Source organism: Oncorhynchus masou, chromosome 5 (genome assembly GCF_036934945.1).
Source record: "Oncorhynchus masou masou isolate Uvic2021 chromosome 5, UVic_Omas_1.1, whole genome shotgun sequence".
In the NCBI taxonomy this organism is placed as follows: Eukaryota; Metazoa; Chordata; class Actinopteri; order Salmoniformes; family Salmonidae; genus Oncorhynchus; species Oncorhynchus masou.
Genome location: NC_088216.1, coordinates 6,510,666 through 6,535,218, shown reverse-complemented (window position 1 = coordinate 6,535,218; position 24,553 = coordinate 6,510,666). Strand labels below are relative to the sequence as shown.

The window sequence follows — 24,553 nt, the reverse complement described above, 5'->3', positions numbered from 1 at the left end:
AGACAGCATCAGATACATGGTCGACACATACGGAGACAGAGGGGCGCTGTTTCACACGGATGCATTAACCCTCCATAATCTAAACCCTGTCTAAACCGGGGGGGGTCATACCGAGGATCATTTAGTTATTTGATTTGGAATTTTAAAACCCATTGAAGTATAAAAATATATATAAACACATCAATTATTTGAATTTGGCCTTAATTCTGTTAGCCCATAAACGCATTGATTTGCGTATGACAGCTTTGCACACTCTTGGCATTCTCTCAACCAGCTTCATGAGGTAGTCACCTGGAATACATTTGAATTAACAGGTGTGCCTTCTTAAAAGGTAATTGGTGGAATTTATTTCCTCCTTAATACGTTTGACCCAATAAGTTGTGTTGTGAAAAGGTAGGGGAGGGGTATACAGAAGACAGCCCTATTTGGTAACATAGTAAGTCCATATTATGGCAAGAATAGATCAAATGAGCAAAGATAAATGACAGTCCATCATTACTTTAAGATATGAAGGTCAGTCAAAACGTCTACTCCAACAGCCTATTGGTTCAGCACCACCCAGGCTGTCTACTCCAACAGCCTATTGGTTTAGCACCACCCAGGCTGTCTACTCCAACAGCCTATTGGTTTAGCACCACCCAGGCTGTCTACTCCAACAGCCTATTGGTTTAGCACCACCCAGGTTGTCTACTCCAACAGCCTATTGGTTTAGCACCACCCAGGCTGTCTACTCCAACAGCCTATTGGTTTAGCACCACCCAGGCTGTCTACTCCAACAGCCTATTGGTTTAGCACCACCCAGGCTGGTTACTCCAACAGCCTATTGGTTTAGCACCACCCAGGCTGTCTACTCCAACAGCCTATTGGTTTAGCACCACCCAGGCTGTCTACTCCAACAGCCTATTGGTTTAGCACCACCCAGGCTGTCTACTCCAACAGCCTATTGGTTTAGCACCACCCAGGTTGTCTACTCCAACAGCCTATTGGTTTAGCACCACCCAGGCTGTCTACTCCAACAGCCTATTGGTTTAGCACCACCCAGGCTGTCTACTCCAACAGCCTATTGGTTTAGCACCACCCAGGCTGTCTACTCCAACAGCCTATTGGTTTAGCACCACCCAGGCTGTCTACTCCAACAGCCTATTGGTTTAGCACCACCCAGGCTGTCTACTCCAACAGCCTATTGGTTTAGCACCACCCAGGCTGGTTACTCCAACAGCCTATTGGTTTAGCACCACCCAGGTTGTCTACTCCAACAGCCTATTGGTTTAGCACCACCCAGGCTGGTTACTCCAACAGCCTATTGGTTTAGCACCACCCAGGTTGTCTACTCCAACAGCCTATTGGTTTAGCACCACCCAGGCTGTCTACTCCAACAGCCTATTGGTTTAGCACCACCCAGGTTGTCTACTCCAACAGCCTATTGGTTTAGCACCACCCAGGCTGTCTACTCCAACAGCCTATTGGTTTAGCACCACCCAGGCTGTCTACTCCAACAGCCTATTGGTTTAGCACCACCCAGGCTGTCTACTCCAACAGCCTATTGGTTTAGCACCACCCAGGTTGTCTACTCCAACAGCCTATTGGTTTAGCACCACCCAGGCTGTCTTCTCCAACAGCCTATTGGTTTAGCACCACCCAGGTTGTCTACTCCAACAGCCTATTGGTTTAGCACCACCCAGGCTGTCTACTCCAACAGCCTATTGGTTTAGCACCACCCAGGCTGGTTACTCCAACAGCCTATTGGTTTAGCACCACCCAGGCTGGTTACTCCAACAGCCTATTGGTTTAGCACCACCCAGGCTGGTTACTCCAACAGCTATTGGTTTAAGAGGCTGCTGGACTCCCTCACTGGACCAGGGAGCCTTCCTTTCTCCTGTGTCTGTCCCCTAGAGAGCAGCCTGGATGGAGCCGTCAGACCTACCTGGGAGAAACATGACATGTTTACACACTGTGTTTTTACCCAATTACATGTTTCCTGGTTTTCATTTCCATTCACATTGAACCCGTGATCCTTGACGTTGCTAATGCCATGCTCTATCAACTCAGCCAAATCTGACTTAAATTGATACTTTGATTCCATTTATTTTGCTAAACAGAATTAGCAAGCGCTAGTTGGCTGTAGATGCAACAAAACTCCAATATGTTTCATCCTATATCTTGTTCTCCATCTTGTCTTTAAATAGTGAGTCAACATGTTTTCAACACTTTTATTTCCATGACTGATCAAAACTAATTTTCTCATGATCTCCTGTCTCTCTGCAGCTGACATATAGTGAGCCATATGTTTGGAACAGCTGATATATAGTGAGCCATATGTTTATAACAGCTGACATATAGTGAGCCATATGTTTATAACAGCTGACATATAGTGAGCCATATGTTTGGAACAGCTGATATATAGTGAGCCATATGTTTGGAACAGCTGATATATAGTGAGCCATATGTTTGGAACAGCTGATATATAGTGAGCCATATGTTCAGAACATCAGATATATAGTGAGCCATATGTTTGGAACAGCTGATATATAGTGAGCCATATGTTCAGAACATCAGATATATAGTGAGCCATATGTTCAGAACATCAGATATATAGTGAGCCATATGTTCAGAACATCAGATATATCGTGAGCCATATGTTTGGAACATCACATCACAATAAAATCACAGTATCGTGTAACAATAGTACCTATACAATCGTGAAAATTGTAAGAAATGCCATACATCGTATCGGCACCTAAGTGTCGTGATAATATCATATTGTGAGGTCCCTGGCAGTTCCCAACCGTAACACAAACACACCTCACTGGTAACCTTGTATTTTCACTGTTTGTCTTCCATGGGACCAAATGGCCAGAGTGAACCAAACAGCCCTGCAATGGGACAACAGAGAGCTTCTGCATCTTAACGACTGAGATAATAAAGTGAACTGTACCTTTTTACTATTACATCAGTCTGTTGTGTCATTATATCAATGTCTTGTTGTTGACTTTAGGTTAAGCAGAGTTAGGCCTAAGCGGAGGTTCTGATAGAATTTCATCTTGTTCATGTCATTTATTTTCCTAATTCTTTTTTCGACTTAATGTTTCACAGTTTAACGTGACTCAACAGCAGGGCTTAAATCATCAGGAGGCGTTGCTTCCTTCGTCCTCCATTAAAGGGTTCGTATATGTTTTGTTGGTCCTAATATGAGAACGGTGGACCCGTTTCTTTCAGTATGTACAGACGGCGACATGACATGACCATATTTGGTCGTAGGCCCGTTGCTAAGGTGTTGAGTAAGTTATTTACTAAGGTGTTCTAATTGATTGATCAGGCTTAAGGTTATTTGACTCACTTGTAAGGGTGAAACAGTTTTTTTTTTTTTAAGTATGTGCTAACTTCATAACTGCCTTACCAAGCGGTGATGTAGCCAGCCACCATCCTCTCAGTGGTGCAGCTGTACAACATTTTGAGGATCTGAGGGCCAATACAGCTTCCTGAGGAGAGAGGAAGCATTGTCATGCCCTCTTCACGACTGAAAATATAAGGCTGCAACCATTTTTTTAAGTATGTGCTAATGAGTTTTGTGGATTCACATGGGCTCTAAACATGAAATGCCAAGCTCTCAAATTGTTCAAGCATGTACTTAACACTAAAACAAAATAACAGAACTTGCTGTATCGTCTATAAGCCATAGAGAGAGGGATAATGCCTGTGGAACACTATGGCTCCGTTTCAAATGGCACCCTATTCCCTACTTATGGCACCCTATTCCGTATTTAGTGCACTACTTTTGACCATCTTAGTAAACAAAAGTAGTGCACTATATAGGGAATAGGGTGCCATTTGAGTCTGTGTTTAGATGAGTGTGAACAGTTCACCTTTCCCTCAGTGTGAATAGTTGATATGATGTCATCATGGTGACAACTGCCTATTGTTGGTCATCTAGAGCAAAGAGAAAAGGGTTTGGAATAAGACAAAGGGATCAGGTCAGATCTTTTGTTGTTATTAATCCGCTGATTCAGCGTGACTAAATGGAGATGTATTAGGTGAGAGCGGCACAGTTGAAACAGGCATATCTATAGTACAAACAGAAGACTAAATGGAGATGTATTAGGTGAGAGAGACACAGTTGAAACAGGCATATCTATAGTACAAACAGAAGACTAAATGGAAATGTATTAGGTGAGAGAGACACAGTTGAAACAGGCATATCTATAGTACAAACAGAAGACTAAATGGAGATGTATTAGGTGAGAGAGACATAGTTGAAACAGGCATATCTATAGTACAAACAGAAGACTAAATGGAGATGTATTAGGTGAGAGAGACACAGTTGAAACAGGCATATCTATAGTACAAACAGAAGACTAAATGGAGATGTATTAGGTGAGAGAGACATAGTTGAAACAGGCATATCTATAGTACAAACAGAAGACTAAATGGAGATGTATTAGGTGAGAGAGACACAGTTGAAACAGGCATATCTATAGTACAAACAGAAGACTAAATGGAGATGTATTAGGTGAGAGTGACACAGTTGAAACAGGCATATCTATAGTACAAACAGAAGACTAAATGGAGATGTATTAGGTGAGAGAGACATAGTTGAAACAGGCATATCTATAGTACAAACAGAAGACTAAATGGAGATGTATTACGTGAGAGTGACACAGTTGAAACAGGCATATCTATAGTACAAACAGAAGACTAAATGGAGATGTATTAGGTGAGAGAGACAGTTGAAACAGGCATATCTATAGTACAAACAGAAGACTAAATGGAGATGTATTAGGTGAGAGAGACACAGTTGAAACAGGCATATCTATAGTACAAACAGAAGACTAAATGGAGATGTATTAGGTGAGAGAGACAGTTGAAACAGGCATATCTATAGTACAAACAGAAGACTAAATGGAGATGTATTAGGTGAGAGAGACATAGTTGAAACAGGCATATCTATAGTACAAACAGAAGACTAAATGGAGATGTATTAGGTGAGAACAACACAGTTGAAACAGGCATATCTATAGTACAAACAGAAGACTAAATGGAGATGTATTAGGTGAGAGAGACATAGTTGAAACAGGCATATCTATAGTACAAACAGAAGACTAAATGGAGATGTATTAGGTGAGAGAGACATAGTTGAAACAGGCATATCTATAGTACAAACAGAAGACTAAATGGAGATGTATTAGGTGAGAGAGACAGTTGAAACAGGCATATCTATAGTACAAACAGAAGACTAAATGGAGATGTATTAGGTGAGAGCAACACAGTTGAAACAGGCATATCTATAGTACAAACAGAAGACTAAATGGAGATGTATTAGGTGAGAGCAACACAGTTGAAACAGGCATATCTATAGTACAAACAGAAGACTAAATGGAGATGTATTAGGTGAGAGCAACACAGTTGAAACAGGCATATCTATAGTACAAACAGAAGACTAAATGGAGATGTATTAGGTGAGAGCAACACAGTTGAAACAGGCATATCTATAGTACAAACAGAAGACTAAATGGAGATGTATTAGGTGAGAGCAACACAGTTGAAACAGGCATATCTATAGTACAAACAGAAGACTAAATGGAGATGTATTAGGTGAGAGAGACAGTTGAAACAGGCATATCTATAGTACAAACAGAAGACTAAATGGAGATGTATTAGGTGAGAGAGACATAGTTGAAACAGGCATATCTATAGTACAAACAGAAGACTAAATGGAGATGTATTAGGTGAGAGAGACATAGTTGAAACAGGCATATCTATAGTACAAACAGAAGACTAAATGGAGATGTATTAGGTGAGAGAGACAGTTGAAACAGGCATATCTATAGTACAAACAGAAGACTAAATGGAGATGTATTAGGTGAGAGCAACACAGTTGAAACAGGCATATCTATAGTACAAACAGAAGACTAAATGGAGATGTATTAGGTGAGAGCAACACAGTTGAAACAGGCATATCTATAGTACAAACAGAAGACTAAATGGAGATGTATTAGGTGAGAGAGACAGTTGAAACAGGCATATCTATAGTACAAACAGAAGACAATAAACTGAATGATAAAGGGAACAATGACAAGAACACTGGACAGTGAGCTCCAAAAGTATCGGGACAGTGACACATATTTAGTTGTTTTGGCTCTGTACTCCGGCACTTTGGATTTGAAATGATTTGCTAACGTTGAGGTTAAAGTGCAGCCTGTCAGCTTTAATTTGAGGGTATTTTCATCCATATCGGGTGAACTGTTTAGAAATTACAGAACCTTTAGTATACAGTCGACCGATTTTAGGAGACCGAAAGTATTGGGACAAATTCACTTACATGGGTATTAAAGTAGTAAAAAGTAAAGTATTTAGTCCCATATGCATAGCACACAATGACTACATACATTAGTTGGATGCGTTTGCTATTTGTTCTTGTTGTGTTTCAGATTATTTTGTGCCCAATAGAAATTTATGGTAAATAATGTATTGTGTTATTTTGGAGTCACTTTTAAACGTAAATAAGAATAGAATATGTTTCTAAACACTTCTACATTCATGTGGATGCTACCATGGTTACAGATAATCCTGAATTAATTGTTAATAATGAGTAAGAAAGTTAAAGGCATAAATTTCATACTCCCCCAAAAAATGCTAACCTCCCCTGTTATTGTAATGGTGAGAGGTTAGCATGTCTTGGGGGTATGATATATAATGCTAACCTCCCCTGTTATTGTAATGGTGAGAGGTTAGCATGTCTTGGGGGTATGATATATAATGCTAACCTCCCCTGTTATTGTAATGGTGAGAGGTTAGCATGTCTTGGGGGTATGATATATAATGCTAACCTCCCCTGTTATTGTAATGGTGAGAGGTTGGCATGTCTTGGGGGTATGATATATAATGCTAACCTCCCCTGTTATTGTAATGGTGGGAGGTTAGCATGTCTTGGGGGTATGATATATAATGCTAACCTCCCTTGTTATTCTAATGGTGGGAGGTTAGCATGTCTTGGTTGGTATTATATATAATGCTAACCTCCCCTGTTATTGTAAAGGTGGGAGGTTAGCATGTCTTGGGGGTATGATATATAATGCTAACCTCCCTGTTATTGGTCATGGTGAGAGGTTAGCATGTCTTGGGGGTATGATATATAATGCTAACCTTCCCTGTTATTGTAATGGTGGGAGGTTAGCATGTCTTGGGGGTATGATATATATAATGCTAACCTCCCTGTTATTGTAATGGTGAGAGGTTAGCATGTCTTGGGGGTAAGAAGTCAGCCAAATGTTAAATTGTTCTCTGGGTTATTGTGAGACATGAATCACCTCATATATCATATGGTGTTGACCTAATGCTACCCATCAGTCACCACACCTGTACTGTTGATTTAAGGTTTTGGAGATTTATTTTAAGTTTGTTTCGTTTGTTTGAAAACATCCAATTTATTCGGCATGCCACCCAACAGAGCATATAGACTTTAGCTTAATCACAGCCCAGGTTTCCATGGTTATCAGGCGATTGTTGCATTCCTTACGTGTGAACATTGATAGTTGTCATTGAACCTCTTCCACACCTATTGTTAGTCTGAAATCCAGTCAGTTTTGTCTGACATTTCACTCCTTTACTCGGGGTCATTGCCAAACAGTTTATCATGACAAGGAGTGGCAAGGAGTGGAATGAGAGCTGAACAGACTGGGACCCAGGGTAAGGTATTGTCCCTGGGAATATTGCACAATGTGACCCGTTTCCCCCCCTCCCCGATAACCAGTGTATAAATGCCTCGTTTACAGGTGTGTTCCAGCAGTCAGCATCAACATTTGGTAAGTCAGTACTCCTCTCAGATCACTATTCATACTGTATGGTTAAACAAAATTATTTTTGGTTTGGTGAAATTAATATATCTGCACTGACTAAGTTTGAAATGTGATAATACCCTCCAGAGAATGTGTGTCGTGCTTAATATATGTTATTGTATTAGATGTGTTGTTATAATACCCTCCAGAGAATGTGTGTCGTGCTTAATATATATTATTGTATTAGATGTGTTGTTATAATACCCTCCAGAGAACGTGTGTCCGTGCTTAATATATATTATTGTATTAGATGTGTTGTTATAATACCCTCCAGAGAACGTGTGTCCGTGCTTAATATATGTTATTGTATTAGATGTGTTGTTATAATACCCTCCAGAGAATGTGTGTCGTGCTTAATATATATTATTGTATTAGATGTGTTGTTATAATACCCTCCAGAGAATGTGTGTCCGTGCTTAATATACATTATTGTATTAGATGTGTTGTTATAATACCCTCCAGAGAACATGTGTCCATGTTTAATATATATTATTGTATTAGATGTGTTGTTATAATACCCTCCAGAGAATGTGTGTCCGTGCTTAATATATATTATTGTATTAGATGTGTTGTTATAATACCCTCCAGAGAATGTGTGTCCGTGCTTAATATATATTATTGTATTAGATGTTTTGTAACGGGGTTAATTGCAGTCTTGTGACAGAAAATAAAACGTGTTTTATCACCATAGGATGACCTGTATAGATACAGTCAAATTAAATCAAGTCAAACTTGCATTTAAACGTGAATGACTTTCCAGTAGATGTAAATTGTGGATAAAGTGTGGATGAACATAATCAGTGTATTTTCCTTCAGGTTGTGTTCCCCGTTTCTGCCCCTGTAGAAGTAACTCGTGTTGAGGATGATCCTGGTGGCTCTGCTGGTGCCTCTACTGGTTCTGTCCAGCGCTGGACGTACCTCAGGTACACACATATATACTATATATTTAATACATCAACAGCTGGACATACCTCAGGTACACACAAATATACTATATATTTAATACATCAACAGCTGGACGTACCTCAGGTACACACAAATATACTACATATTTAATACATCAACAGCTGGACATACCTCTAGTACACACAAATATACTATATATTTAATACATCAACAGCTGGACATACCTCAGGTACACACATATATACTATATATTTAATACATCAACAGCTGGACATACCTCAGGTACACACAAATATACTATATATTTAATACATCAACAGGTGGACATACCTCAGGTACACACAAATATACTATATATTTAATACATCAACAGCTGGACGTACCTCAGGTACACACATATATTCTATATATTTAATACATCAACAGCTGGACGTACCTCAGGTACACACATATATACTATATATTTAATACATCAACAGCTGGATATACCTCAGGTACACACATATATACTATATATTTAATACATCAACAGCTGGACATACCTCAGGTACACACAAATATACTATATATTTAATACATCAACAGCTGGACATACCTCAGGTACACACAAATATACTATATATTTAATACATCAACAGCTGGACATACCTCAGGTACACACAAATATACTATATATTTAATACATCAACAGCTGGACGTACCTCAGGTACACACATATATACTATATATTTAATACATCAACAGCTGGACGTACCTCAGGTACACACAAATATACTATATATTTAATACATCAAAATATTTACAGTACCAGTCAAAAGTTTGAACTCATTAAAGTGTTTTTCTTTATTTTTGCTCTTTTTTACATTGTAGGATAATAGTGAAGACATTAAAACTATGAAATAACACATATGGACTCATGTAGTAACCAACAAAAAGTGTTTGATTCTTCAAAGTAGCAACCCTTTGCCTCGATGAGAGCTTTGCACACTCTTGGCATTCTCTCAACCAGCTTCATTAGGTAGTCACCTGGAATGCTTTCAATTTCTTTCCTTCTCAATGCGTTTCAGTTGTATTGTGACAAGGTAGGGGCGGTATACAGAAGATAGACCCTTGAATGAGTAGGTGTCTCCATAACATATATTAAATAATGAATACTATATATGACAGACAATATATAATTTGTAAAATAGATTTTCTCACTGAGTGTCTGCCATATTAAGAGATCAAATATATTTGGTTAGACAGTATAGGGATACATGTATTATGAATTAATTATTGTATTTACTAAGTATTTTTCTAGAGTTTAATAGTATTTATAAACTGGGTGGTTCGAGCCCTGAATGCTGATTGGCTGAAAGCCGTGGTATATCAGACCATATATTTTTAGTTCTCGAATTTCATTGGTAACCAGTTTATAATAGCAATAAGGCAACTGGGGTTTGTGGTATGCATGATGCCTAAGAACAGCCCTGAGCTGTGGTATATTGGCCATGTACATATATTCATGCTTTATTGCTTAAATAACCCACCACACAACTGACTTCTGTATCTTTTCTGCTCTTTAGTCTCAGAACCTTAAAATGGAAGCATCAAAACCACTCAGGTGTATCATGATACCTCAACCTAAAAAGACGATGAACCCATATATTCCCAAATTCCCACAGGTACGATTGTCACCAGCTGCGAGGCGTGTCACGAACAAGCCGTCTGCCGCACCTCCCCCTCGGCAGGTGACATCACATGCACCTGTAAGAAGGGCTTGTCCGGAGACGGCCTCGTCTGTTTACCTGGCCACACCGCCACCGCCGCCCACCACGCCCCTCGCCGTGTCCGCCGCTCCTACCCCACCTCCAACACCAACCTTGCCCACGTCCGGTTCAGCTGCGGCTTCAACGAGTGCGCTGACGGGGAGGACTGCATCACGGTCGACGGCATCCAGCAGTGCGCCAACCCCTGCAAGATCAACACGGTCCTGAACGACGCCTGGCGTTCCACCAACAACCACGTGGGCAACAAGCACTGCGACCGCTACGTCCGCTGGGACGGCTATTACCGCATGTTCATCGGCAACCAGAGCGTGTCCATGCCGGACAAGTGCGTGGATTCGTTCAAGTGCGGCACCCAGGCTCCCTTGTGGCTGGCGTTTCCTCCCCCCCAGCAGGTGGATGAAATTGTCCAGAGTGCAGTCTGCGCCAGCTTCAATGGGGACTGCTGCTGGGTGCAGTCTCAGCCCATCCACGTCAAGGCATGTCCTGGGAACTACTTTGTGTACAAGTTCGTCATGCCTCCCGGGTGCTACTTCGCCTATTGTGCATGTAAGGTTCTGCCCCCTGCTTTGCCATGTTCTGAGTGGGGCTTGTTGTGGTTGTTCTGCCTTTTGAATTGAAGTTATTGTATTTATTTTTAAACTGTTTACTGCTTAGTCATTCACCAGCTGGTTATATACACCATGATGTTCTTCTTATGGCCCTAGATATCAACAGCACTCAGCATATTCATCCATTCATTCATATTGATTCTGGTAATACCAGCATACTAGTTCTTTCAAAACATGAGTGATGAATGTTCCCTCGTAACTGTCTCCTGTTTAACTCCTTGTTCCAGATGTGTCAGCTCCCACCACAACACCAAAACCAGTCAGAACAACAACAACCACCACAACAACAACAACCACAACAACAAAAGCACCTGTAAAGGTCAACACGACAACACAAACCCCTGTAAAGGTCACGAAGACAACAAATGCACCTGTAAAAGACACCACAACAACACAAACACCTGTTAAGATCACCATGACAACACAAACATCCGTAAATATTACCATTACGACAAAATCACCAGTAGATGTTGTCACCTCGACAAAAACACCAGTAGACAACAATAGCACCACCACAACAACAACACAGTCGCAGGTTGCCACGACTACGCCTAAAGCAATGTGTGGTTCCTGCCGAGCGGGGGAGACCTGCGTGAGCACCGATGGGGTCACTTGGCGGTGTGAGAGGCCAGGTGAGTTCTCAGAAAACACCTGCTTGAGGACCTATGTACTGTACACTCTTAGAAAAACAGGTGCTATCTAGAACCGAAAAGGGTTCTTCGGCTGCCCCCAGAGGAGAACCCTTTGAATAACCCTTTTTTGGTTCCAGGTAGAACCCTATTGGGTTCCAAGTTGAACCCCTTCCCTAGAGGGTTCGACCTGGAAACAAAAAGGGTTATCCTCTGGAAACAGCCGAAGAACCATTTAGAAATTATTATTATTTTTATATATTTTTTATTTATTTTTTTGAAATTCCTTCTTTTCATTTGGGGTTCTTGAATAACACTCTTTCTTTTCTCATTCCTCTGTCTCTGTCTTCCTCTCTTACAGATCAGCCTGTTACTCATCCCTCTGTCTCTCTCTTCCTCTCTTACAGATCAGCCTGTTTCTCATCCCTCTGTCTCTGTCTTCCTCTCTTACAGATCAGCCTGTTTCTCATCCCTCTGTCTCTCTCTTCCTCTCTTACAGATCAGCCTGTTTCTCATCCCTCTGTCTCTCTCTTCCTCTCTTACAGATCAGCCTGTTACTCATCCCTCTGTCTCTGTCTTCCTCTTACAGATCAGCCTGTTACTCATCCCTCTGTCTCTCTCTTCCTCTCTTACAGATCAGCCTGTTACTCATCCCTCTGTCTCTCTCTTCCTCTCTTACAGATCAGCCTGTTACTCATCCCTCTGTCTCTCTCTTCCTCTCTTACAGATCAGCCTGTTTCTCATCCCTCTGTCTCTGTCTTCCTCTCTTACAGATCAGCCTGTTTCTCATCCCTCTGTCTCTCTCTTCCTCTCTTACAGATCAGCCTGTTTCTCATCCCTCTGTCTCTCTCTTCCTCTCTTACAGATCAGCCTGTTTTGCTGCACCCAGAGGTAGTATGTGGGCAGAGCCTGGTACAGGTGGGTCTCAACAGGACTAACCTGGAGGCCGCTGGTCTGGACGCCACCACCGCTAACCTGGCCGACCCCCGGTGTAACGCTCACGAAGAGCGTGGAGGCATGGTATGGTACCAGGTGGAGCGCACCGAGGGCGCCTGCGGAAACACTCTGGTGGTGAGAACAGACCCTTTCACCCCGTTCCTCACCGAAACATTCAACAGAGAGCACTTGCTGTGAGACATGTTGCCATCAACAGAAAATGATGAACAGATGAACTGAAATAGTCCAAGAATGGTATTATTGTGAGAACTGGTGAGAGGTCCTCTCCTGGCTTCTAATCTCCTTCCCTTTTCCCCCTTTCACCAGACAAACGGAACTGACGCCATCTTTTCCAACAGTTTATTCATCTACCACGTTCACGCCGTGTCCTTCAGCCGACCCGTGAGCGTGCCTTTCTCCTGTGCCTACCCTCTGGAATCAGAGACCAGCCTGGATGTGGCCATCAAACCCTACCTGTTGTAAGTGGAGACGTTACAGTAAACACTGTAGAACATGGACAATGTAACACAACAGGGGTGGGGGGACATGGGACGGGGGGGAACATGGTACGGGGGGGGGCATGGTACGGGGGGGGACATGGTACGGGGGGGACATGGGACGGGGGGGGGACATGGGACGGGGGGGACATGGTACGGGGGGGCCATGGTACGGGGGGGACATGGGACGGGAGGGGGACATGGGACGGGGGGGACATGGGACGGGGGGGCTGTTTGGAGTGTTTGTACGACTGGATTTAAAAATGATAATAATTATTGCCCCCCCCCACTTCTAAAACCAAACCCTGTAACACAATGTAATATAATGTAGCACAATGTAAAACAATGCGGGCCAACAAATGTCAGACTGTCAGTATTCTGTTCATGCGTGGACAGTTTATACTCCAAACCCGTGGTTCTTGATGATCCTTTAGGTAACTAGTTAAGAGTTTATCACCTCCTCTGTCCACTCATCACACTACTGGTTGTTCTGGTTGTTCCACCAGGATACTCAGTTGAAGCTGGCTGTGTAATGGTGTTAAAACTATAATAATAATAATTTCTTATCTTGCCTATCTAAAGTGACTTTGAGTGTCTTGAAAAGTGTTTCAACAATAACGTGTATTTATTATTTTTATTAGAACTATTTTAATTATAATTATTATAAATAATAATATTAACGATTCATTTTACTGAGCCTGTAAAGTACATTTCTCACCCAAGGCTCTTTCTTTGTCCTTCACCATTACATTTACATTTAAGTAATTTAGCAGACGCTCTTATCCAGAGCGACTCTGACTGCATCTCTTAACTGATGGGTTCTGACTCCTAAACGTCAGATATTGAATACCATAGTCAGGTGTCTACACCAGATGTTAATGGTTATCTGTTGGAGGAATGTTTGTGGTGGAGGCAGTTAAGCTTGGAATGTATTGAGTAAAGGAAAGGCAATCACATGGTTGCAGGAACTGATAAGGATGGAGACATGTGGGTTAGTGAGGAATGGAGGTCAGGTCATGTTAACGGAGAAGGAACAGTTTATTGCCTGCATCACTTAACTTCCTGCCCAGAATAAACATGTCATGTTTAGAGGGAAGGAGGATGCTCCACCCACATTGGGGTCTATATATATATATATATATATATATACTACCACTAGTGGAAACATGTCGTTGCCTTATGCTACTGTATGACCCAGTGGGTGAATAAACTTGGTTTCAGCTTTACTAAACCGTCTGTGAGTGATCTACTCTGTTTATTTGGAATCTAACAAAACCAAATCTCCTATTGGCCCATTTGACAGGCTGAAGGGTTCCAACGTCGGTAAGGGTTCCAGAGTGGGCTCCAACATGACTCTGTACCACAGCAACAACTTCACAAAGGCTTACCCAGCGGGCGGAGTCACCTTGCCGGTGGGTTCCGTGCTGCACGTGGGTGTGTCCGTAGAGGAGTCCGAGACGGAGCGTTTCGTGGTGGTTCTGGAGGACTGCTATGCCACTCAATCCCCCGACCCTAAAGACATCATGCGATACTACATCATTCAGAACAAGTATGTGTGCAGGTGTCTGGGTTTATAGTCAAGGGACATATGGAGGAGGTTTTCCCAGACACAGATGAAGTCTGGTCCTGGACTAACAACACTTTACATGGAGCTTCTCCATTGAGAATATGCTTTAAACTCCAGGATCAGGCTTATTCTGTGTCTGGGAACCGAACCCTAATGTTTGTGTATTTTTGTTGCGTTATCTAACCTAAACCCCGACCCTCCCTGTTTCCTAGATGTCCGACTGAATTCCGTCAGGTGAGGGTGGAGGAGAGCGGCTCGTCCCTCAGGGCTCGCTTCTCTGCTCTGCTGTTCCTGTACCAGGGGGACTACCGGGACGTCTTCCTGCACTGCAGACTCAGCCTGTGTGACCAGAGGAGCTCCTCCTGCACTCCAGTGAGTCCTGCATCTTTCCCGCTGACTCATCCCCTCTGTCTGGTCTCTCTCTGGTCTCACTCAGTCTGTGGTCTCTCTCTGGTCTCACTCAGTCTGTGGTCTCTCTCTGGTCTCACTCAGTCTGTGGTCTCTCTCTGGTCTCACTCAGTCTGTGGTCTCTCTCTGGTCTCACTCAGTCTGTGGTCTCTCTCTGGTCTCACTCAGTCTGTGGTCTCTCTCTGGTCTCACTCAGTCTGTGGTCTCTCTCAGTCTGTGGTCTCTCTCTGGTCTCACTCAGTCTGTAGTCTCTCTCTGGTCTCACTCAGTCTATGGTCTCTCTCTGGTCTCACTCAGTCTGTGGTCTCTCTCTGGTCTCACTCAGTCTGTGGTCTCTCTCTGGTCTCACTCAGTCTGTGGTCTCTCTCTGGTCTCACTCAGTCTGTGGTCTCTCTCTGGTCTCACTCAGTCTGTGGTCTCTCTCTGGTCTCACCATGTCTGTGGTCTCTCTCTGGTCTCACTCATTCTGTGGTCTCTCTCTGGTCTCAGTCAGTCTGTGGTCTCTCTCTGGTCTCACTCATTCTGTGGTCTCTCTCTGGTCTCACTCAGTCTGTGGTCTCTCTCTGGTCTCACTCATTCTGTGGTCTCTCTCTGGTCTCACTCAGTCTGTGGTCTCTCTCTGGTCTCACAGTCTGTGGTCTCTCTCTGGTCTCACTCAGTCTGTGGTCTCTCTCTGGTCTCACTCAGTCTGGTCTCTCTCTGGTCTCACTCAGTCTGTGGTCTCTCTCTGGTCTCACTCAGTCTGTGGTCTCTCTCTGGTCTCACTCAGTCTGTGGTCTCTCTCTGGTCTCACTCAGTCTGTGGTCTCTCTCTGGTCTCACTCAGTCTGTGGTCTCTCTCTGGTCTCACTCAGTCTGTGGTCTCTCTCTGGTCTCACTCAGTTTGTGTGTGGTGGTTTCTGACTCTCCTGAGTCTCTCTGTCTCAGTGTCTGATCTCTCTGACTCCTTCTCGTCTCTCTGTCTCAGTGTCTGATCTCTCTGACTCCTTCTCGTCTCTCTGTCTCAGTGTCTGGTCTCTCTGACTCTCTCTGGTCTCATTGTCTGGTCTCTCTGACTCCTTCTCGTCTGTCTCAGTGTCTGGTCTCTCTGACTCTCTCTGGTCTCATTGTCTGGTCTCTGACTCCTTCTCATCTCTCTGTCTCAGTGTCTGGTCTCTCTGACTCTCTCTGGTCTCGGTGTCTGGTCTCTCTGACTCCTTCTCGTCTCTCTGTCTCAGTGTCTGGTCTCTCTGACTCCTTCTCGTCTCTCTGGTCTCGGTGTCTGGTCTCTCTGACTCCTTCTCGTCTCTCTGTCTCAGTGTCTGGTCTCTCTGACTCCTTCTCGTCTCTCTGGTCTCAGTGTCTGGTCTCTCTGTCTCAGTGTCTGGTCTCTCTGACTCCGTCCCGTCTCTCTGTCTCAGTGTCTGGTCTCTCTGACTTCTCGTCTCTCTGTCTCAGTGTCTGGTCCCTCTGACTCTCTCTGGTCTCACTCAGTTTGTGTGTGGTGGTTTCTGACTCCTTCTCGTCTCTCTGTCTCAGTCTCTGGTCTCTCTGACTCCGTCCCGTCTCTCTGTCTCAGTGTCTGGTCTCTCTGACTCTTTTTCGTCTCTCTGTCTGTGTCTGGTCTCTCTGACTCCTTCTCGTCTCTCTCCTCAGGTGTGCACCAAAAGGAAATACCGCTCTGTCACCCCCTCTGTCCCCCTCGAACCCCTCACCATCGGACCAATCACCTGTGAGTACGACCTCTTATCAATCAAAACCAATAGTAGATGTCAATCAAACAAATTATGTTAATGTCAGTGATGGACACTCAGGTAACTAAGTAACTAAATAACTAACAGTGTATTTGTTTTTGACTTTCAGGGTCCCAAAATGAAGATTGAACTTGTCATGCTTCCTGTATCCTAAACGATGAATCCAGTTATCTAAATGATTAATGTAAAGTTCATAAACCTATCTCACCTATACATCATTTATGTCCTAAACCAAGCCATTTCATATTTAATATCTTACATACATCCAGTTATAAATAATGATATTTTAAGGATATTTTAATATTTTTCTTACGACTAGGATAATTGGGAAAATATTTCTATTTGAACCAACACAATTTCATTGTTGAACCTTTAACTAAGGCTTGAGGCCAGAAAGTGTATGTGCTGGCCACTAATTTGTAACGTTTGTAACGTGAAAATACATGGACATTTAGTTGTGATTATATCAACACAAACATCTCCCTTTTCTTGTTTAAACTGCAGCTATAATATCATTTCATCCTATTGCTCTAAAATGCTTTGTATGTGCAGTAATTTAATAGTGTTAATAAAATATAAATGATAAATATATGTATTAATGTATTAATGTTTGAATAATGTACTGGGCATGTAGTGTACTATTGCTATAGTTGAGTTCTTTCTCTGTGGGATCAGTCATGACAATAATGAACCAGTAGGTGTCAGTATTACCACAGAAACACTGGTAGAAGTCTGCATCATCACGACACAACAACAGCAGATTTACAAATACTTTTTTATTAATTCAATAATTAACGGGCAATTCCACCAATTTTCGACCTCATTTTCATTATCTCCAGAACAATACCATTGTCTACATATGTCAAAACTGCAAATCTCAACGTTTTGTAGAAAATAATATATAAAGTTCTACCTGATGACATCAAAAGTTTTAACATTTTCAAAAAAAATATTGATTTTCAAATACTATGAGATTATGAAAATCCCCTCTGGCTAGAAAGATCACTGGGTTTTTAAAGTTTAGATCCTACAGTTTTTTGAGGACCTTTCTTCTTCTCAAGTTAACTGCCGATCATAGAAACATGCAATTTGCACATACAGTGGGGCCTGAAACGATAAAGATGAGCAATAATGACTGTTTAAAAAAAATCATTCAAATACTAAGCTATATTTAATGTAAAAAAAAGGGAAATTATATTTTTTTATACTAATACAATTGCTCAGAGAAAGAGATTTTGTTTAACAAGTAATCTTTTTTTTCTCTCAAAATGGTAGGGGTTAAACTATTGACACCCCTGAAGATTATTATAAATAATGTAGTCAAAAGTTTAGTATTTTGTCCCATTCTCCCAAGACATGTTCACCTCCCCTGTTATTGGTCATGGTGAGAGGTTAGCATGTCTTGGGGGTATGATATATAATGCTAACCTCCCCTGTTATTGTAATGGTGAGAGGTTAGCATGTCTTGGGGGTATGATATATAATGCTAACCTCCCCTGTTATTGTAATGGTGAGAGGTTAGCATGTCTTGGGGGTATGATATATAATGCTAACCTCCCCTGTTATTGTAATGGTGAGAGGTTAGCATGTCTTGGGGGTATGATATATAATGCTAACCTCCCTGTTATTGGTCATGGTGAGAGGTTAGCATGTCTTGGGGGTATGATATATAATGCTAACCTCCCCTGTTATTGTAAAGGTGGGAGGTTAGCATGTCTTGGGGGTATGATATATAATGCTAACCTCCCCTGTTATTGTAATGGTGAGAGGTTAGCATGTCTTGGGGGTATGATATATAATGCTAACCTCCCCTGTTATTGTAATGGTGAGAGGTTAGCATGTCTTGGGGGTATGATATATAATGCTAACCTCCCCTGTTATTGGTCATGGTGAGAGGTTAGCATGTCTTGGGGGTATGATATATAATGCTAACCTCCCCTGTTATTCTAATGGTGAGAGGTTAGCATGTCTTGGGGGTATGATATATAATGCTAACCTCCCCTGTTATTGGTCATGGTGAGAGGTTAGCATGTCTTGGGGGTATGATATATAATGCTAACCTCCCCTGTTATTGTAATGGTGAGAGGTTAGCATGTCTTGGGGGTATGATATATAATGCTAACCTCCCCTGTTATTGTAATGGTGAGAGGTTAGCATGTCTTGGGGGTATGATATATAATGCTAACCTCCCCTGTTATTGTAATGGTGAGAGGTTAGCATGTCTTGGGGGTATGATATATAATGCTAACCTCCCCTGTTATTGTAATGGTGAGAGGTTAGCATATCCTGGGGACCCCTTTAGATATCCCGAAAAATATTTCATAAAATATTGTACTGCAGCGCCAGCTGTGCCACCAGAGACTCTGGGTTCGAGCCCAGGCTCTGTCGTAACCAGCCGCGACCGGGAGGTCCGTGGGGCGACACACAATTGGCCTAGCGTCGTCCGGGTTACGGACGGTTTGGCCGGTAGGGATGTCCTTGTCTTATTGCACACCAGCGACTCCTGTGGCGGTCTGGGCGCAGTGCGCGCTAACCAAGGTTGCCAGGTGCACGGTGTTTCCTCCGACACATTGGTGCGGCTGGCTTCCGGTTTGGATGGCGCTGTGTTAAGAAGCAGTGCGGCTTGGTTGGGTTGTGTATCGGAGGACGCATGACTTTCAACCTTTGTCTCTCCCGAGCCCGTACGGGAGTTGTAGCGATGAGTCAAGATAGTAGCTACTAACAATTGGACACCACGAAATTGGGGAGAGGAAAGTGGTAAAAAAATATATAAATATTTAATTTGGCCTATAGACCATAGAAACGCATAATAAATTGCAACAAAAGACAGTATAATAATACTATTTATAATACTATTTTACTGTACTATTTATAATACTATTTTACTGTACTATTTATAATACTATTTTACTATACTATTTATAATACACTTTTACTGTACTATTTATAATACTATTTTACTATACTATTTATAATACTGTTTTACTGTACTATTTATAATACTATTTATAATACTATTTATAATACTATTTTACTATACTATTTATAATACTATTTATAATACTATTTTACTATACTATTTATAATACTATTTATAATACTGTTTTACTATACTATTTATAATACTATTTATAATACTATTTTACTATACTATTTATAATACTATTTTACTGTACTATTTATAATACAATTTATAATACTATTTATAATACTATTTTACTATACCATTTATAATACTATTTTACTATACTATTTATAATACTATTACTGTACTATTTATAATACTATTTTACTATACTATTTATAATACTATTTTACTATACTATTTATAATACTCTTTTACTGTACTATTTATAATACTATTTTACTGTACTATTTATAATGCTATTTTACTATACTATTTATAATACTATTTTACTATACTATTTATAATACTATTTTACTATACTATTTATAATACTATTTTACTATACTATTTATAATACTATTTTACTATACTATTTATAATACTATTTTACTATGCTATTTATAATACTATTTTACTATGCTATTTATAATACTATTTTACTATACTATTTATAATACTATTTTACTATACTATTTATAATACTATTTATAATACTATTTTACTGTACTATTTATAATACTATTTTACTATACTATTTATAATACTATTTATAATACTATTTATAATACTATTTTACTATACTATTTATAATACTATTTTACTATACTATTTATAATACTATTTATAATACTATTTTACTATACTATTTATAATACTCTTTTACTGTACTATTTATAATACTATTTTACTATGCTATTTATAATACTATTTTACTATGCTATTTATAATACTATTTTACTATACTATTTATAATACTATTTTACTGTACTATTTATAATACTATTTTACTATACTATTTATAATACTATTTTACTATACTATTTATAATACTATTTTACTATACTATTTATAATACTATTTATAATACTATTTATAATACTATTTATAATACTATTTTACTATACTATTTATAATACTATTTTACTATACTATTTATAATACTATTTTACTATGCTATTTATAATACTATTTTACTATGCTATTTATAATACTATTTTACTGTACTATTTATAATACTATTTTACTGTACTATTTATAATACTATTTTACTATACTATTTATAATACTATTTTACTATACTATTTATAATACTATTTATAATACTATTTTACTGTACTATTTATAATACTATTTTACTATACTATTTATAATACTATTTTACTGTACTATTTATAATACTATTTTACTATACTATTTATAATACTATTTATAATACTATTTTACTGTACTATTTATAATACTATTTATAATACTATTTATAATACTATTTTACTGTACTATTTATAATACTATTTTACTATACTATTTATAATACTATTTTACTATACTATTTATAATACTATTTATAATACTATTTTACTGTACTATTTATAATACTATTTATAATACTATTTATAATACTATTTTACTGTACTATTTATAATACTATTTTACTATACTATTTATAATACTATTTTACTATACTATTTATAATACTATTTATAATACTATTTTACTATACTATTTATAATACTATTTTGAATTGTCTGTCCTTTATCTAGTAGATATAAGAACGCTCAGCAAATATGTGTTTTGTTTTACATGTATTTAACCCCATTATTTTGGATAGGTGCAGAACTACCTCCATACCTCCATTCATTATTCTGGATAGGTACAGAACTACCTCCATACTTCCATTCATTATTCTGGATAGGTACAGAACTACCTCCATACTTCCATTCATTATTCTGGATAGGTACAGAACTACCTCCATACTTCCATTCATTATTCTGGATAGGTACAGAACTACCTCCATTCATTATTCTGGATAGGTACAGAACTACCTCCATTCATTATTCTGGATAGGTACAGAACTACCTCCATACTTCCATTCATTATTCTGGATAGGTACAGAACTACCTCCATACTTCCATTCATTATTCTGGATAGGTACAGAACTACCTCCATACCTCCATTCATTATTCTGGATAGGTACAGAACTACCTCCATTCATTATTCTGGATAGGTACAGAACTACCTCCATACCTCCATTCATTATTCTGGATAGGTACAGAACTACCTCCATACTTCCATTCATTATTCTGGATAGGTACAGAACTACCTCCATACTTCCATTCATTATTCTGGATAGGTACAGAACTACCTCCATACCTCCATTCATTATTCTGGATAGGTACAGAACTACCTCCATACTTCCATTCATTATTCTGGATAGGTACAGAACTACCTCCATTCATTATTCTGGATAGGTACAGAACTACCTCCATACCTCCATTCATTATTCTGGATAGGTACAGAACTACCTCCATTCATTATTCTGGATAGGTACAGAACTACCTCCATACCTCCATTCATTATTCTGGATAGGTACAGAACTACCTCCATTCATTATTCTGGATAGGTACAGAACTACCTCCATACTTCCATTCATTATTCTGGATAGGTACAGAACTACCTCCATACCTCCATTCATTATTCTGGATAGGTACAGAACTACCTCCATTCATTATTCTGGATAGGTACAGAACTACCTCCATTCATTATTCTGGATAGGTACAGAACTACCTCCATACTTCCATTCATTATTCTGGATAGGTACAGAACTACCTCCATTCATTATTCTGGATAGGTACAGAACTACCTCCATACCTCCATTCATTATTCTGGATAGGTACAGAACTACCTCCATACTTCCATTCATTATTCTGGATAGGTACAGAACTACCTCCATTCATTATTCTGGATAGGTACAGAACTACCTCCATACTTCCATTCATTATTCTGGATAGGTACAGAACTACCTCCATACTTCCATTCATTATTCTGGATAGGTACAGAACTACCTCCATACCTCCATTCATTATTCTGGATAGGTACAGAACTACCTCCATTCATTATTCTGGATAGGTACAGAACTACCTCCATACCTCCATTCATTATTCTGGATAGGTACAGAACTACCTCCATACCTCCATTCATTATTCTGGATAGGTACAGAACTACCTCCATTCATTATTCTGGATAGGTACAGAACTACCTCCATACTTCCATTCATTATTCTGGATAGGTACAGAACTACCTCCATACCTCCATTCATTATTCTGGATAGGTACAGAACTACCTCCATACTTCCATTCATTATTCTGGATAGGTACAGAACTACCTCCATACCTCCATTCATTATTCTGGATAGGTACAGAACTACCTCCATACCTCCATTCATTATTCTGGATAGGTACAGAACTACCTCCATACCTCCATTCATTATTCTGGATAGGTACAGAACTACCTCCATACCTCCATTCATTATTCTGGATAGGTACAGAACTACCTCCATACCTCCATTCATTATTCTGGATAGGTACAGAACTACCTCCATACCTCCATTCATTATTCTGGATAGGTACAGAACTACCTCCATACCTCCATTCATTATTCTGGATAGGTACAGAACTACCACCATACCTCCATTCATTATTCTGGATAGGTACAGAACTACCTCCATACTTCCATTCATTATTCTGGATAGGTACAGAACTACCTCCATACCTCCATTCATTATTCTGGATAGGTACAGAACTACCTCCATACCTCCATTCATTATTCTGGATAGGTACAGAACTACCTCCATACTTCCATTCATTATTCTGGATAGGTACAGAACTACCTCCATTCATTATTCTGGATAGGTACAGAACTACCTCCATACCTCCATTCATTATTCTGGATAGGTACAGAACTACCTCCATACCTCCATTCATTATTCTGGATAGGTACAGAACTACCTCCATTCATTATTCTGGATAGGTACAGAACTACCTCCATTCATTATTCTGGATAGGTACAGAACTACCTCCATACCTCCATTCATTATTCTGGATAGGTACAGAACTACCTCCATTCATTATTCTGGATAGGTACAGAACTACCTCCATACTTCCATTCATTATTCTGGATAGGTACAGAACTACCTCCATACCTCCATTCATTATTCTGGATAGGTACAGAACTACCTCCATACCTCCATTCATTATTCTGGATAGGTACAGAACTACCTCCATACCTCCATTCATTATTCTGGATAGGTACAGAACTACCTCCATTCATTATTCTGGATAGGTACAGAACTACCTCCATACTTCCATTCATTATTCTGGATAGGTACAGAACTACCTCCATACCTCCATTCATTATTCTGGATAGGTACAGAACTACCTCCATTCATTATTCTGGATAGGTACAGAACTACCTCCATACCTCCATTCATTATTCTGGATAGGTACAGAACTACCTCCATTCATTATTCTGGATAGGTACAGAACTACCTCCATACTTCCATTCATTATTCTGGATAGGTACAGAACTACCTCCATACCTCCATTCATTATTCTGGATAGGTACAGAACTACCTCCATTCATTATTCTGGATAGGTACAGAACTACCTCCATACCTCCATTCATTATTCTGGATAGGTACAGAACTACCTCCATTCATTATTCTGGATAGGTACAGAACTACCTCCATACCTCCATTCATTATTC

General features: G+C 39.9%; 2 protein-coding genes across 2 annotated transcripts in view; one reads left to right on the top strand and one right to left on the bottom strand.

Annotated features, from left to right (window-relative positions):
* LOC135531669 (coiled-coil and C2 domain-containing protein 1A-like) overlaps positions 1-24,553 on the bottom strand; it is a 301,157-nt gene that overhangs the window by 26,588 nt on the left and 250,016 nt on the right.
* Positions 8,695-17,449, top strand: LOC135525236 (pancreatic secretory granule membrane major glycoprotein GP2-like). Its single transcript, XM_064952961.1, has 9 exons — positions 8,695-8,755; positions 10,403-11,053; positions 11,343-11,747; positions 12,610-12,815; positions 13,008-13,159; positions 14,481-14,726; positions 14,957-15,116; positions 16,787-16,862; positions 16,994-17,449. Exons 1-9 carry the CDS (start codon positions 8,695-8,697, stop codon positions 17,011-17,013), a joined length of 1,977 nt encoding a protein of 658 aa, XP_064809033.1. The 3' UTR covers positions 17,014-17,449.